At 48.2% G+C, this 17,073-nt stretch overlaps 1 protein-coding gene across 1 annotated transcript in view; it reads left to right on the top strand.

The window, feature by feature from the left end:
- Nucleotides 1–13,406: 13,406 nt before the first annotated feature.
- LOC148477489 (hydroperoxide isomerase ALOXE3-like) overlaps nt 13,407–17,073 on the top strand; it is a 28,859-nt gene continuing 25,192 nt past the window's right edge. The window contains exon 1 of the mRNA XM_088456750.1: nt 13,407–13,619. Within this exon, the coding sequence (XP_088312876.1) occupies nt 13,473–13,619 (147 nt within the window). The 5' untranslated portion in view covers nt 13,407–13,472. The remainder of the gene's footprint in view (nt 13,620–17,073) is intronic.

Here is a 17,073-nt window from a genome sequence, read left to right as displayed (position 1 = left end):
AAAAAGCTTCTGCCAAATCCCCATAAGGAACCAGAATCTTGGAGGCCAATTCAGGCTGGATGGCAGCAGCCAGACGGACAGTGAGCGTGATGCAGGTAGAATAGCAGGTGTCATCCCATTGAAGAATTTCTCCAGTGTGCCAATGGATGACAGGGTTATGTCTCCTGAGCCAAGGGAGACCTAGGACCAAAGGCACCAGCAGACACTGGAGCAACAGGAATGTAATTTCTTCAGGGTGTAGGGCACCTATATACAGACGAATGGGAGGAGTTTGGGATACAATGGCTATCGTAGATCGTTCTTCACCATTAAGCCCGACCAGGGAGAGAGGTTGCTCTATAGGTTCGGACGCCAGTCCCAAGGTGTAGAAGAAGGTGATGTCCATGAAATTTTCTGCTGCACCGCTATCTAGGAAGGCTGGGACAGAAATTTGATGATCCTTCCCCTGGATAATAGTGAAAATCAGGACTGGATTTGTGGGAGAGACAGATGCAAGGCCTAGAAGTAGTGTATCTCTCCCAAGACTCCCAGACCTTGCCTTTTCCAATTTCACTGGACAATTTGTGGCTCTATGCCCCTTCTCTTCACAATATAGGTGTCACAACCAGAGCTGTTATACCTGGCAATTTGCAGTCTCTATCTGTGCGGGTGCTCTGGCGCGGTTCTACCAGTGTGGGTGCTGGTGTCTGGAGGTTGGCACGAGGTGCGAGTGGATGTCCTAAGGGTACAAGCCATGTGGTGACAGGTGAGACTGGCAGCGCTGCTGCACTGGGGATTGCTGGGTGCTGCCACCTTGGTTTTTGGGCATGTGACCTGAATGGGCCAATCAGGTTAGAGCATCTTGTGTGAACTCTCAGCAGCCTATCATGCACATTCCCATGGTACTTAAGGGTGTTCAGCATGCCCTCTAGTTGCATGTATACACAGCGCAAGCTGTGTGAGAGTTCTCTGTGTGATTATTGCAGTCCCAGCAGTGCTCCATTTCCTGCTCTGTCTCCACCTCAGGTTGTTTCCGAATACCCGAATCTACCCTGGTATTCCCCAATTACTCACCCCACTGTTTGTGACTCCTTCAGCTTTCTGGAGTCAGAGCCCACTCCAGTACTACAGTCCTCTGTTCCTCAGCCACACCTCTATTGGACTTTTGTTTCTCTGCCAGACACCTGTTCCAAGCCTCATTATTGAACTTTTGTTTCTCTGCCAGACACCTGTTCTCAGCCTCATTATTGGACTTTGTTTTTTTCTGCCAGACATTTGTTTTCAGCCTCACATCACTTGGACTTATTTTCTGCCAGTTTATACAGTATATCTATTACTATTTCATAAATAATAATACTCCTATTAAACCTGCTGCATTCCAATACTACAAACCCGTTCCTGTTACTTCTCCTGCATCCACCCTGGGTTCAAAAAATAATCCAGACCTGACAGTTTGCACTGGCCAAATGGATTTGGCCACTGGACAGGGGCCTAGAACAGATTTGCTACAGGGTATTGCCAATCAACTAGAAGGCCTGGAGCCTCGCAGCAGCAACTGGCATGATTTATCCAGGAGATGTCTCTTAGGCCAGATGCGCTGCAGGCTTCTCTCATCACTGTTAGTTAATCAGCCCACAACAATGGCCTCAGATCCCAGTGCCCCACCTCGTCTGCACTTACCTACGCCCAGTAAATTTGATGGCAACCCCAAGATGTGTCATGGTTTTCTTAACCAGTGTGATGTTCACTTTACCCTTCAACCCTCCAACTTCCCTACTCCTAGGACCAAAGTGGCTTATATCGTGTCCCTGCTATCTGGACCCACGTTGGACTGGGTTTCCCACTATGGGACCTACCCACTAACCTCAATGACCTCATCTCTTTGTGTAATAAGGTGGATTTATGGTTTCAGGAATGACAGACAGAGAAAAGTAGAAGTGATTGATTCAGGTTTCATCCTGTTATTCCTTCTATCTCCTCTACCCTTTAATCCAGAGATGATGAACCTATGCAGGATAACCGGGCTTGTCTCACTAATGAAGAATGGCAGAGGTGCTGCCGAGAAAATCTCTGCATGTATTGTGGGGAGTCTGGCCATCTTGTAGCTTCCTGCTCCCACCGTCCGGGAAACCGCTGCTCCTAACCAGCCCTGGGGACACTTGGTTAGGTGACTCCATCCCTAAAATATGCTGAGTCAATTCTGCCCATAATCCTGGAGTAGTGACTCTGGCCCTGATTCAGAGCCGGACGCTCTTTCAGGCTCTCTGTCCCCAAAATATGCTGAGTCAGTTCTTCCATAACCCTGGACTTGGAACAAGATCCTGTGTTTGTTTCCACCCTCCTAGATTCTGGGGCAGCAGAAAATTTTATTACCATCGGATTTGTCAAAAAACTCCAAGTATCCTGTATTACCCTCAATAACTCTATCACCCTATCTGCAGTCGATGGCAGTCCTATTGTCAATGGTATAGTCTCCAAATGGACTCTTCCTATGTTGGTTCGTATAGGAGCCCTTCATTTAGAGCTCATTAGTTTTCTGATAATACCCAAGGCATCTCGTAATGTTATTCTAGGATACCCCCGGCTATGCAAACACAATCCCAAAATTGATTGGAATTCCATGCAAGTCCACTCCTGGGGTGACGCTTGAGAAAGTCTTGTCTTCCACACATCAAACCTGTAAGAAAAATTTAGACATCAGAGAATTTACAACTTCCCATTTCATACAGGCCTTTTTCTGATGTTTTTTCTGAAAGCAAGGCTAATATCCTACCTCCACACCAAGACTGGGACTTACCAATCGATCTGATGCCGGGTAAGACCGCTCCCCAAGGTCGTACATACCCCTTGTCTTTGCCTCAAACCAAGACCATGTTAGAGTATATCCAGGAGAACCTGAAAAAGGGCTTCATCAGACCTTCCACTTCTCCTGCCGGAGCCGGGTTCTTTTTTGTGTCCAAGAAGGATGGGAGTCTCCAACCCTGTATTGATTATCGGGGTCTAAATGATATCACCATAAAAAAATGATACTCTTTGCCTCTCATTACAGAGCTGTTTGATCATGTCAAAGGAGCCACAGTCTTCTCTAAACTGGATTTACGAGGGGTTTATAATCTCATCAGAATTCGCTCTGGAGACGAATGGAAGACCACCTTCAATACTCGAGATGGACACTTCGAATATTTGGTGATGCCATTTGGACTCTGTAATGCCCCTGCAGTCTTCCAGAACTTACTTTATGTTTATGTAGTTGTGTATCTGGACAATATCTTAATTTTTTCTTCTGACCTCAAAGAACATCAATAGCATGTTTAAGAAGTCCTGACTCGACTGAGGAAAAATAATCTGTATTGCAAACTTGAATAGTGTGTCTTGGAAGTCCCTTCCATTCCATTCTTAGGGTATATTATCTCTGGCTCTGGATTGGAGATGGATCCCAAAAAGGTTCAAGCGATTCTGGACTGGTCTTGTCCCACTTCTCTAAAGGCAGTACAAAGACTTCTCAGGTTTTCTAATTATTACAGTAAGTTTATTAAAGGATTTTCATCTCTTGTGGCTCCCATCACCACCTTAACCCATAAAGGAGCTATACCCTCCCAGTGGCCTCCCGAGGCAGAGATGGCATTTCAGATGTTGAAGCAGGCCTTTATATCAGCTCCAGTCCTGAGACAACCAGATACCAAAATAACTTTTTTCTTGGAGGTGGATGCTTCATCTGAAGCAGTGGGAACTGTTCTCTCACAGAAATTCTAGGACAATAAGATCCACCCATGTGGGTTCTTGTCTAAAAAAATTATCTCCGGCAGAGAGGAACTACACCATAGGAGAACAGGAATTGCTTGCAGTCAAGTTAGCCTTGGAGGCGTGGCATTATCTTCTCAAAGGAGCCAAGTTCCCTTTTACAGAATACATCGTCCATCAAAACCTGCTGTTTCTAAAAAATATCCAATGCATCAGTTCTAGGTTGACCCGCTGGGGCATATTCTTTTCACGTTTTAATTTTACTCTGACCTATTGTCCTGGATCTCTTAATCAGAAAGCTGATGCTCTGTCATTCTCCTTCTCTTCAGATAGCAATATGGAAGTCCTCAGAGAGACCCTGGTTTTCGACTCTAGGGTCTTTGCTACCATCCAAGTATAACCTCCTCTTGGGAAAACCTTCGTGGCTCCAGAGTTACGGAAGCAACTATTGTCTTGTACTCATTCATCCCGCTTTGCTGGCCACACAGGTATTCGTAAAATATTACAGTTTTTGCAATGCTCCTATTGGTGGCCCGCCATGACATCAAAGGTGGCTGAGTTCATTGCCTATTGCACCCAGTGTGCTCAACACAAGACATCTAGACAAGCTCCTGCCGGAGATCTGGTGCCTCTTCCTATTCCAACCCGTCCATGGACCCATCTGTCCATGGATTTCATGATGGACTTGCCGGTTTTCAATGGCTACACAACCATCTGGGTGGTGGTCGACTGCTTCTCCAAGATGGTCCATTATGTTCCACTCAAAAAACTACCCTCCACTTCCGAACTGGCTCAGTTGTTAATACATCATATATTTCGCCTACACGGACTCCCAACTGAAATTGTTTCGGACCGTGGAGTACAGTTTGTAGCCAAATTTTGGAGAGCTCTCTGTTCTACTCTTCAAGTTAAATAAAATTTCTCTACAGCCAATCACCCTCAAAGTAACAGATCTACAGAGAGGGTGAACCAGGACCTGGAGACCTTTTTAAGAATCTACATGTCTTCCTCCCAAGATAACTGGTCTGACTCTCTCCTTTGGGCAGAATTCGCGCACAATTCTTCTTTCCATTCCTCATCTGGTCAGTCACCATTCTATGTGGTTTATGGTCTCCATCATAGACTTCCTCAGTTCAAAGACCTGCCAGCCTATGATGTTCCCGCAGTTGATTCTACTCTACGGAAATTTTGTCAGATTTGGACACAAGTTCATGCTACTCTCCTCAAGACCACTCAGCATTATAAAAAGGGGCAGATAGGAGACATAGAATTGTTCCCAAGATTCAAACGGGGGATCAGGTCTGGCTTTCCACCTGCAACGTACGCCTCAGGGTTCCGTCCATGAAATTTGCACCCCAGTTCATCGGTCCTTTCTCAATCATTGAGGTCATTAACCCTGTGGCTTACTGACTAAAACTCCCTTCTTACCTCAAGATTCCTAATTCATTTCACATTTCCCTACTAAAACCTCTTATTCTCAATAAATTCCTCAAAGTCCTAAAATCACCTCCTAAAGTTCTCACTGAGAAATGGGTAGAATTCGAAGTGAAACAAATTCTGGACTTCCGTTTTCAATATAGACATTTACAGTACCTGCTGGACTGGAAGGGTTACGGCCCAGAAGAACAATGCTGGATTCTAGCAGAGGATGTTCACGCTCCTAGCCTCATTTGCAAGTTCCATGCCTCTAACCCAGAGAAGCCTGGAAAGTGTCCGGAGGCCACTCATAAAGGAGGGGGTGCTTTAACGACTAGAGCTGTTATACCTGGCGAGTTGCGGTCTCTACCTGTACGGGTGCTCTGGCGCGGTCCTACCGGTAGAGCCGGATTTCCCGCTAGGCATCCTAGGCGCTAGGGCCTGGCGGGACCCAAGGGGCCCCGTGGACAGGCCCCTTTGCCCGAAGATATTACATGATCACAGCGCTCCCAGAGCTATGAGGAGGGGCTGTGATTGAGGGCTGTGATAGAGGCGGTGTGAAGAGGGGATATGAGGAGCTGTGATGGATGGGGCTGTGATGAGGGGGAGTGAGAGGAGCTGTGATGGAGCAGGCTATCAGGAGGGGCTGTGATGGAGGGGGCTATGAGGAGGGGCTGTGATGGAGGGGGTTGTGATGAGGGGGACTGAGATGTGATGGAGGGCTGTGATGGAGGGGCTGTGATGAGGGGGATATGGGAGCTATGATAAGGGGAGTGAGGGGGCTGTGATGACTGAGGCTGTGGTGAGGGGTGCTGTGAGGGGCTGTGATGAGAGGTGCTGGGCTGTGAGGGGCTCCATGGGGGTGGGGGAGATGAGTGAGCTAGGGTGAAGGTCCACTGTGAAGAGTTGATATGAGGAGCTGTGATGGAGGTGACTGTAATGAAGGGGATTGAGAGGGGCTGTGATGGAGAGGATATGAGGGGCTGTGATGAGGGTAGTTTGAGGGAGTGGGGCCCCAAACTGGTATCCTGCCTAGGGCCCCATGAGGTCTAAGTCCAGCTCTGCCTACCGGTGGGGGTACTGGTGTCTGGAGGTTGGCACAAGGTGCACGTGGATGTCCTAAGGGTACAAGCCATGTGGTGACAGGTGAGACTGGCAGAGCTGCTGCACTGGGGATTGCTGGGCACTGCCATCTTGGTTTTGGGCATGTGACCTGAATGGGCCAATCAGGTTAGAGCATCTTGTGTGAGCTGTCAGCAGCCTATCATGCACATTCCCATGGTACGTAAGGGTGTTCAGCATGCCCTCTAGTTGCCAGTGCAACGTACACACAGCGCAAACATTGAGAGTTCTCTGTGCTCCTTAGCTCAGTGTGATTATTGCAGTCCCTGCAGTGCTCTGTTTCCTGCTCTGTCTCCACCTCAGGCTGTTTCCGGATACCCGCATCTACCCTGCTATACTCCATTACTGACCCCACTGTTTGTGACTCTTACAGCTTCCCGGACTCAGAGCCCACTCCAGTACTACAGTCCTCTGTCCTCAGCCACACCTCTATTGGACATTTGTTTCTCTGCCAGACACCTGTTCCCAGCCTCATTATTGGACTTTTGTTTCTCTGTCAGACACCTGTTCTCAGCCTCATTATTGGACTTTGTTTTTTCTGCCAGATATTTGTTTTCAGCCTCACATCACTTGGATTTGTTTATTTTCTGCCAGTTTATATATATATATTACTATTTCATGAATAATAATACTCCTATTAAACCTGCTGCATGCCAATACTACAAACCCATTCCTGTTTCTTCTCCTGCATTCACCCCAGGTTCAAAAAAGAATCCAGACCTGACAATAGGCAGAGGCCTAGAGAGCGTCTTCTCCGTTTCTCTTCGGTATGCACCCAACTGCATTGGTTCTCCTGGATCGGGTGGAGTTGCCCAAGCTGGTGATCGAGGAGCAGGTGTAGGAAGCTACCTCTCCAGTCTCCATTCTCTGAGGCGGCGATCTATGTGAACTGCTAGATGCAGGAAGTCATCCAGTGTCTCCAGAACAGAATGTTGTACCAGGATATCTTTAATCCGGTCTGAATGACCAAGTTAGAACTAAGGGTCTTATTCAGAGCCGGATGCTCTGACAGAGCGCTCACTCTGAATCAGGTCCGGCCCTCTGGTTATTTAGAGCGGCCTCCTGGCCGCTCGCATAGCTGTGGGTGACCACCCACAGCTATAGCGAGTGGCCAGGAAGATGGTCGCGATCGTCTACCAAAGCCGAAAGCACTCCCACTGACATCACTTGTGGTGTCAGTGGGGCCGGCCCCAGACGGTAGGCGTTCCCATGGAGCGATGGAGTGCCCATCGCTATCCGGGTCTCACGCGATGGAGCGATGGAGTGCCCGTCGCTATCCGGGTCTCACGCATGCGCACGACAGAGCTGGCTCCATTGTGCACATGAGCACTGGGCCACCATCGACCCGCTTGCGAGCGCATAGTGCTCGCGAGCGGGTCTGAATCAGGCCCTGACTCCGAAGTGCTGAGTCATTCCACCCGAAGTCAATCGACCACTTGCAGAATTTCATGCAGTAGTCCTCTGCAGCTCTCTAGCCCTGTACTAGGGACTGAAGTTTCAACTCGGCCAATGCCGCCTTCTTGAGGTCGATGTAGAGAAGGCCTAAGGCAGTGAAGAAGGCCTCTACTGACTGGAGAGCACTGTGTGCAGGAGGTGGACTGGATGCTCAGGTCTGGGGGTCACCCTGAAGCAGGGAGATTACAATGCTGACTCATTGAATCGGGCCGAAGGCAAAAAAAAAAAGCTTCCAACTCTCACGGAAATTCAGGAAGTCCTTCCAATTTCCAGAGAAGCGGTCTGGCAAATTAAGTTTGGGCTCCAGAGGGCGAGTTGGAGCTGGAGTTGCTTGTGTTTCCTCGACACGGAGAGAAATCTCCTGGACTTTCTGGATCAAGACCTGGATCTGGGTCGCAAGAATTTGGGCTGGATTCTGACTGGGCTCCATGGTTAATCCTGCAGCTCTACGATTAAGTTTTCTTTGGGCCAGTGATAATGTAACAATTCCTGGAGGGAATTGACTCCTCTGACTGTAGAGTGGAGGATTAGGTAAGGAGATGAGTTGAGGGTACCCCTTATAGACTGGAGATGATAACAACTGAAAGTAATAGGATAGTTAAGCTACAGCCTTGTGGGCTGGAATACTTGGCTAGTGGCGGCCGTCTTGCCTTGAAGGCTGGTGAGGTGTTGCAGCGGATTGACACAAGGAGTAGTACACTGATTTGTGTACTCGAGGTGCAGAAGTGTGACTTGTGCCGCCGGGTTGACACAAGTTGCAGTACACTGATTTGTGTACTCGAGATGCAGAAGTGCGGCTTGTGCTGCCAGGTTGACACAAGAAACAATACACTGATTTGTGTACACGAGCTGCAGTGATAAGGCTCATGCCGCCAAGTTGACACAAGCGGTAGATCACTGGATAGCTGGGAGCAGGACACCGAGGTACAGCCCGTGCCGCCTGGATGACACAAACGGCACGTGAATTAAATGACGACCGTGCCGCCTACATGACACAAGCGGCTGGAGACTGGAATGCGGACTGTGCCGCCTGGATGACACAAATGGCAGGAAACAAAACAAAGCAGGCTAGGACACTGGATGCTCGACTGGACACAAGAGACTTCACAGCTCAACTGGAAACACATAAACGCTATCACCGGCACCTGGGAAGAGCACAAACAAGGTATAAGAAGGAAGACGCACCAATCCTGTTGCAGCAGAGATGATGTCAGCCAGAAGGGAGGATTACAAGCTGACGGGATAGCATCAACATCTCCCAGCAACCAGCCTGAGGGCGTCTCCATGAACCCTGCCGTGACTGCGGCTTGTGACACCCAGGGAGCCTCTTGCCGACTCCCGATCACAGATTGGGGTTTCGATCCCCACTTGACCTTGGGGTATCAGGGATTCCCGCTTACCGCCTGTCACTAACTCTGCCCACTGTGCCATGGGCATAATGATGCTGCCACCACCAAACTCTACCATCAGCATTTGGAATCGCTTCTTAGGTACACTCATGCTCCTACCACAGGCGCCTGGAACTGCTCTGCTGCATATGCATCGAATAGCTGCGGCCACACCTTCTGTTTGGTGTCAGCTGTTCCCGCCAGACCCCTCACAATGGACCAGGCTCTGCACGATAGCTGGCATGGGGCTTGAGCTTCGGAGACGCTCAGCTCAACCCAGAACAGTAGGAGAATGAAATAGCGTTTGGCGCAATTCTGTTGGTCGCTGGATTCAGATACAATTGAATAGGCAAAGGTGTTTATTGCTCAAAGTCTTAAAAAAGACTCGTCCCTTCGGATTGAAGGGAAATGTCAGCATACAAAAGATGATACAGCAGTTCTTTTCCACACAGGATATACAAGGATGTACAACTTTTACCAGGCACGAAGCCTTCTTTTATGCTACTCCAATACATATTACCACAGTGGGTAAGTCCGCCTTGTGGTTTCCAACCAATCACCTTAAGTGCATTACTTGTGCATGTGCTGGCCACATGCACGTTTAACATTGTCCCCTATGGACAGTGGGGGGTGGTCACTCCTTGGTGTCTGAGCCCGCCCACAGAGCTCTGCAGACCCACGGCTCTGACTCGTCTGGAAGGCACAAAGTTTTCCCTCTAAAACCGTCTTCCAGGAATCTGCTAAGGGAACAAGCCTGCCATCTCTTCCTGAATCTGAGCTCCAAAGATGGGCAAGAACGGTCCCCTGGCAGGCATTCCTGGTCACGGAAGGGAAGCTCTTTTGGAGCTCCCTGCCACAGTTAGCTGGCTGCATTAGCCAGCTTCCTATACATCTCCTCATACCATTTTCAGGCATGAGGCTGCATAGGAGAACATTGTATTTCTCTGGAAGGGGCTGGGGGATCCAGCAGCCCACTGAGGACTCTGGATCCCCTAGCCGTCCAGAGAAACCACAGGTAAGTGCAATTTACTTAAATTATACACTGTAACTTTAAATAATACATTTAAAATCATACATCAAATATATATATTTATTAACCCATGTGTGTGTTTACTGTGCCCAGCGCTCAGCTCCACTAGCCCTTCAGTCTGAGACTGCTGGGGCTCTCTCCTGGTGCCTGCTCACAGCACTGGGGGTCTGGGGAGTTGGCTCTCCCTGGGGGAGATGTATGAAGCCCAGAAGTGGTATCAGCGCACGTTATGTGCACTGATACCGCTTCTCCCCGATGTATGATCGGGGGTCTGGGTGAAAAATGACAGGGGCGCATTATCGGCGCTGCTATCTACAAGATAGCAGCACCGATAGCCTGGGCAATGTACGAACGGTCATATCGCCTGACCATTCGGCCCGCTGTAGCTGTCGTTATCGACAGCTACAGCCTGGTGCTAGCCTATCCCCACAGTTGGGACAGCGCTGTCCCTGCGGCGGTGGCTGCTGCCGGGTCCAGGCTGCACGCGGAGATCTTGCGATACTTGCGAGTTCCCACGCATGCTCATTGGAGCCGGCCGGGACTGACACACAGCGTGTCAGCACTAGGCTGACGCACTGTGGTCTCTAGCTCCCCCACTCCGGCAGATGAGATGTTTATCGGTCCCAACCTTGTTGGGAAAGGCCAATTGCATGTGGGTCATATGTAAGTGACCCCCTCTGTGGATTCCAAGTGTCAAATTTGTTGCCCAAGGCTAGATTACCCTTGCACAACTACAGCTACTTATTCAAATGTATTAATTGGTGCCTGTGCCCACTTTAATGCCCTCTTTCATGCACAAAACCTTGTTGGGCATATGGCCCACTTGGAAGTGGGCCATATGTAAGTAACCCACCTCTGCGGATTCCAAGTGTAAAATTTGTTGCCCAAGGCTAGTCAACTCTTGCACAACTACAGCTACGTATTCAAATTTATAAAATCTGGTCCCTGTGCCCACTTTACCACCCTATTTCATGCACAAAAGCTTGTTGGGAAAGGCCAATTGCAAGTGGGTCATATATAAGTGACCCCCTTTTGTTGATTCCAGGTGTCAAATTTGTTGCCCAAGGCTCTTTAACACTTACAGAAATACAGCTACTTTTTCAAATGTATTAATTGGTGCCTGTGCCCACTTTACCAACCTATTTCATGCTCAAAACCTTGTTGAGCAAGGTCAATTGCAAGTGGGTCTTATGTGATTGAACCCCCTCTGTGGATTCCAGGTGTCAAATTTGTTGCCCAAGGCTAGTTAACCCTTGCACAACTACAGCTACTTATTCAAATTCATTAAATGGTGCCTGTGGCCACTTTACCACCCTATTTCATGCCCAAAAGGTCATATGTAAGTGAACCCCTTTTGTGGATTCCAAGTGTCACATTTGTTGCCCAAGACTCTTTAACCCTTGCACAAATACAGCCACTTATTCAAATGTATAAATTCTGGTCTTTGTGCCCACTTTACCACCCTATTTCATGCCAAAAAGATTGTTGGGCAAGGTCAATTGCAAGTGGGTCATATGTAAGTGACCCCCCTCTGTGGATTCTAAGTGTCAAATTTGTTGCCCAAGGCTCTTTAACCCTTGCACAAATACAGCCACTTATTCAAATGTATTAATTAGTGCCTGTGCCCACTTTACCACCCTATTTCATGCCCAAAACCTTGTTGGCAAGGCCAATTGCATGTGGGTCATATGTAAGTGACCCCCCTCTGTGGATTCCAAGTGTCAAATTTGTTACCCAAGACTGTTTAACCCTTGCACAACTACAGCTACTGATTCAAATGTATAAAATGGTGCCTGTGCCCAATTTACCACCCTATTAAATGCCCAAAACCTTGTTGGGCAAGGCCAATTGCATGTGGGTCATATGTAAGTGACCCCCCCCATCTGTGGATTCCAAATGTCAAATTTGATGTCCATGGCTCTTTAACCCTTGGACAAATACAGCTACTTATTTAAATGTATTAATTGGTGTCTGTGCCCACTTTACCACCCTATTTCATGTCCAAAACCTTGTTGGGCAAGGTCAATTGCAAGTGGGTCATATGTGAGTGACCCCCCCTCTGTGGATTCCAGGTGTCAAATTTGTTGCCCAAGGCTAGTTAACCCTTGCACAGCTATAACTACTTATTCAAATGTATAAAATCTGGTCCCTGTGCCCACTTTACCACCCTATTCCATGCCAAAAAGCTTGTTGGGCAAGGCCAATTGCAAGTGGGTCATATGTAAGTGACCCCCCTCTGTGGATTCCAAGTGTCAAATGTGTTGCCCAAGGCTAGTTAACCCTTGCACAAATATAGCTACTTATTCAAATGTATTAATTGGTGTCTGTGCCCACTTTACCACATTATTTCATGCCCATAACCTTGTTGGGCAAGGTCAATTGCAAGTGGGTCATATGTAAGTGACCCCCCTCTGTGGATTCCAGGTGTCAAATTTGTTGCCCAAGGCTAGTTAACCCTTGCACAACTACAGCTACTTATTCAAATGTATAAAATCTGGTCCCTGTGCCCACTTTACCACCCTATTTCATGCCCAAAAGCTTTGTGGGCCAAGCAAAATACAATTGAAATATGTGTAATAGATACCATATTTTGTTTATTCAATGTAAGCTTATTGAATCTATTTGATAAAAATGTTTTAACATAACATGTTCTGAATAAGAAGCTGGAAACTGAATAATACCCCTTTTACACCAGAGCTTAAACCCGGGTTTTTGAAGGGTTATAACGGGCAGCTCCCTGGTGTAAAAGGGGAGAGAGTTGGATCGCCGGGTCGAGTGACCCGGCAATCCAACCCAGGTTACTAGCGGGGTTTAACATGGGCTATGCTATGAGAACAGCACACTCCGGGTCACGATGACCTGGAGTGCGCTGCTAGCCGGCCGATTGGTCCGGCTTCAGTTGCGCTTGGAGATGACGTCATCTCCAAGCGACCACTTTCACTCCGCAAAAGCCGGGTCTATGCAGACCCGACTGCGGTGTGAGCGGCGCTGACTCGGGAATATCCCAAGTAAGCACCGGCAAAATTCTGGGTCTGATCCTGATAGGAACTTTGTTCCAACTCCGGGTCAGACCCGGAATTTAGGGGGAAAAGGGGTATAAGAAGCTGGAGCTCGAATAAGAAGTGAATTAGAAGCTGGCCGAATAAGAAGCTAACATCAGCCTCGTATCCATGTCTTGGTTTCCTGACACTGACATAGCCCCACCCTGCTGTAATAAGTGATTAGTGACAGGTGGGGCCTTATTGTACAAGGTATATGACAGGTGTGTGTGCTAATTGGAGACATTTCTGACTGATCTACTTTCTTACAGAACCACTCTTACAGGGTCATTGCCTGAAGACATGGTGACCTATAAGCTAAAGATTGCAACAGGGATTGACCTGAGCTCTGGGACCTGTGATCAGGTCTCCATTGTCCTTGTGGGTGTCCTGGGAGAAAGCACTAAACATCAACTGCCCCATAAATGGAGCAACTTCACACCTGGAGCAGTAAGTGTCTTATGAGAGTCCCAATAATACCAGTAATGGAGGCTGTTCATTATAAGAAGTAAAGATGTGTGTGCGGACCTCTGTGATTTTGTTTTCTGTCTCAGTTCTAATTCATTGTCGCATATTGGTTTTGGCAAACCACTCTCAATTGTTTTTTTTTGTATTCGTTAGTAAGCTCTGTTTGGTTTTTCTGTTACACCAAAAACATCAAAGCTAAAATCTTTGCATTTTAATGTTTACATGCAATCCAAAATGTGACTTTTCTGTTTTTTTAAAACCTAGTTCACAGCTAACGGTAGACCTGAACCAGGACCTGGTTTGACTCAGAACTCCAAAATGAACTAACATGGGACTAGATTTGACTTGGTGCCCCTAAATTTGGTTATTTTTGGTTTCCAGGAAACCAGACCTGCACATCTCTACTAGGAAGTGTAGCCTGATGCACATTTCAGAGAGATATAGGGGTCTATGGACTAAGCCTTGGAGAGATATAAAGTACCTACCAATCAGCTAACTAACTTTACAGGGTGTGTTTGAAAAAAGACAGGAGCTGATCGGTTGGTACTTTATCTCTCTCAAAGGCTTAGTACATAGATCCCATAATCTTTAGACCTACAGGAAATGTATTGTGCACTGAAATGGCAGTGTTGGTGGAACAGGTGTGTGCTGAACTGTCCTATTCCCAGGGCTGGCAACAGAAAAGTTGGGGTCCAGCATACACTTTTGGGGCCCCCTATTCCCTCATAGTAGGTACAAGCAGGTTGGCCATTTGCACATCCCCCATTTCTCTCCAGCCTTATTCCCAACTGTATCTTTCAGCCTTATCCTTGCCTGTTTTGCACCAGCCTCCTCCTCAACTGTGTTGTTCCCGCACCATCCCTGCCTCCAGCCTCATCCCCCTGTCTCTCTCTCGCCAGCCATCCACTAATCTCCTCCTGTTCCTTTCAGCATCATTATCCCTCCACCTGTCTGTCGCCTTCATCCCCTCTCTTGGCCTCATTCTCCGGCCACTGTGTCTCTCTGCCTCATTCCCCGACCATTGTCTTCAGCCCCCTCCCTCTTCATCAATATCCCGCCCTGCCAACACTTACCTGCTGCACTGTTCCTCTCCTGGAGACTTAGGGGTCTATTTACTAAGCAGTGTTAGGAGATAAGGTCCCAGCCAATCAGCTCCCAACTACCATGTCACAGGCTGTGTATGAAAAATGACAGTTGGGAGCTGATTGGCTGGGACCTTATCTCCTCTCAATCAGCTCTCAACTATAATTTTTTCATACACAGCCTGTGACATGGCAGTTGGGAGCTGATGGGCTGGGACCTTATCTCCTTTCACTTTGTCTCCTAACATTGCTTAGTAAATAGACCCCTTAGGCCCGGCTCCTCTCTGATCCAGTGGTGTGAAGTCATGATGTTATGCATACTGCACCGGGTGGCCAGCATCCCTCTTCCTGTGCCCTGCAGTACTTACAGCAGAGGTAAGGGAGATATGTCAACTGGGCTCACAGGATTCCTGAGGGTCTGGGGCCCCTCAGAATCTTGGGACCTGGTACAAGAGTCCCCTTTGTACCACCCTGTTCCCGGCCATGACTATTCCTCTAAGTCAGCGGTTCTCAAACTCTGTCCTCAGGACCCCAAACACGTCACGTTTTCCAGGTCACCCAGCAGGTGCACAGGTGTACTCATTGCTCACTAACACATTTTGAAAGATCCAGAGGTGAAGGTAATTATTTCACTTGTGATTGTGAGGAGACCTGGAAAATATGCACTGTGTGGGGTCCTGAGGACCGAGTTTGAGAACCTGTGCTCCAAGTAACATAATGGATTCTTGGCGATCTTAGTGCTGGAAACCAGTCCCTGCCTGAATTGTTTGATGTCACATTACTGTGCACAACACATGTAGCATGGGGGGGGGGAGGGAGGACATATGGAATCAGGCACTGCAGTATCTGTGTGTGCAGCATGGATGTGGCTGTAAGTGTCTGATTCCTGCTTCCACAGCGCTAACTGCTGCTGGAAAGGTAATATGTGAGTTTTCACGTATAAGGGGCACATAGTGCTGAATCTCATAGCAGTATCTGCAATCCAATATAACTAGCATAACCAGGGGCGGATTGGGCCACCGGGAAAGCGGGCTGTTTCCCGCTGGGCCGGTCCCCCTCTCCCCTCTGCTGGGCCGCTTGACACAGGCATCGGCAGCTCTAACGGCCGGTAATGTGAGCAGCGGTCATAAGCTTCTGTACAGAAGCTAATCCATCCCGTGTAATATGGCCGCGGGAGGGCTCATGGCTGCTGCGCAATCTCAGCAGCAGTAGCAGCTCCTCCCATCGGCCATTGCGGAGTTCGTGAGTGACAGCTCAAGGCTCCGCCTCAAGCAGTCACAAGGGCAGGACTTAGGAGCCGGGAAGGGCAGATGCTGCTGCAGCAGGACTCGGGGCAGCCGCGGCTAGCTTGCATTGAGTACAGTAAGTCTCAATTTTATTTGTATGTGTGTGTGCAGTTGTTGAATCTACTTGTTCTTATTCTATTATAATTTGCATGGGGCGGGGAGGGGGGGGGAGGCGATCGGGGGTCCCCCATATTGTGAGACAAAATGTTAAGTGTGCACTGTGCAAGCATCACTTATAAAAAAATAAAATCCACATGGACCCCTCAAATATTTATATAATATAATCACATCACATGCCACTGAAGCATCACCTCATATAGGGGCCCATTTATTAAGGATCGCATTTTGCAATGCGATCAGGGCATGCAGTATCGCCCATGATCGCATTGCATAATGCGATCATACCGGCCGAATGTATGACCCGGCACATGCACAGAGACTGGCTCCGAAAAGAGCCCGTCCCTGCGATGTGGCCGGAGCGCATTCCGGGCTGCTGCGCATGCGCAGTCCCGCGGACTGCACATGAGCGCCGCCCATTGCCGGCGGAGGGATCTGGAAGATCCCTCCGCCGGCTCAAATGCGGTAAGTGCCCATAGGACACAGCAGCTAACACTATCTGCAGATGGCGTTAGCTGCTGCGGTCAATATCGGGAATGCGAAGCATTCCCGATATTGATACATTTGGCAGCATCGCATCCCCCATAGAAACCTATGGGGGAGGCGGCTGCCGGCGGCAATGGAGGGATCGCAGCAGGTATCGGAGATACCTGCTGCGGTCCCTCCTTCATACATTCGGGGGATACTAAGTATTTGAGGTAAACCCCCGAAAACAGGTGTTTTTCGGGGAATTTACCTCAAATGATCTTTGATAAATGGGCCCCTAACTATCTTGTGTGATGGAATGTGATTATTTATTGCGGGATGTGAATGTGATATATACATACACAGTGTATATATATATATATATATCTCACATCCCATCGCTCACCACATTATTTATATATATATATATATATATGTAAGGTATGCAAAAAACGGCACTCCACTGGTCTTCATAACATCAAATAA

This window comes from Taudactylus pleione, unplaced genomic scaffold, assembly GCF_031769625.1.
Source record: "Taudactylus pleione unplaced genomic scaffold, aTauple2 ptg000711l, whole genome shotgun sequence".
NCBI lineage: Eukaryota > Metazoa > Chordata > Amphibia > Anura > Myobatrachidae > Taudactylus > Taudactylus pleione.
The sequence above is the reverse complement of the archived record's forward strand: the minus strand, read 5'-3'. Positions and strand labels throughout refer to the sequence as shown.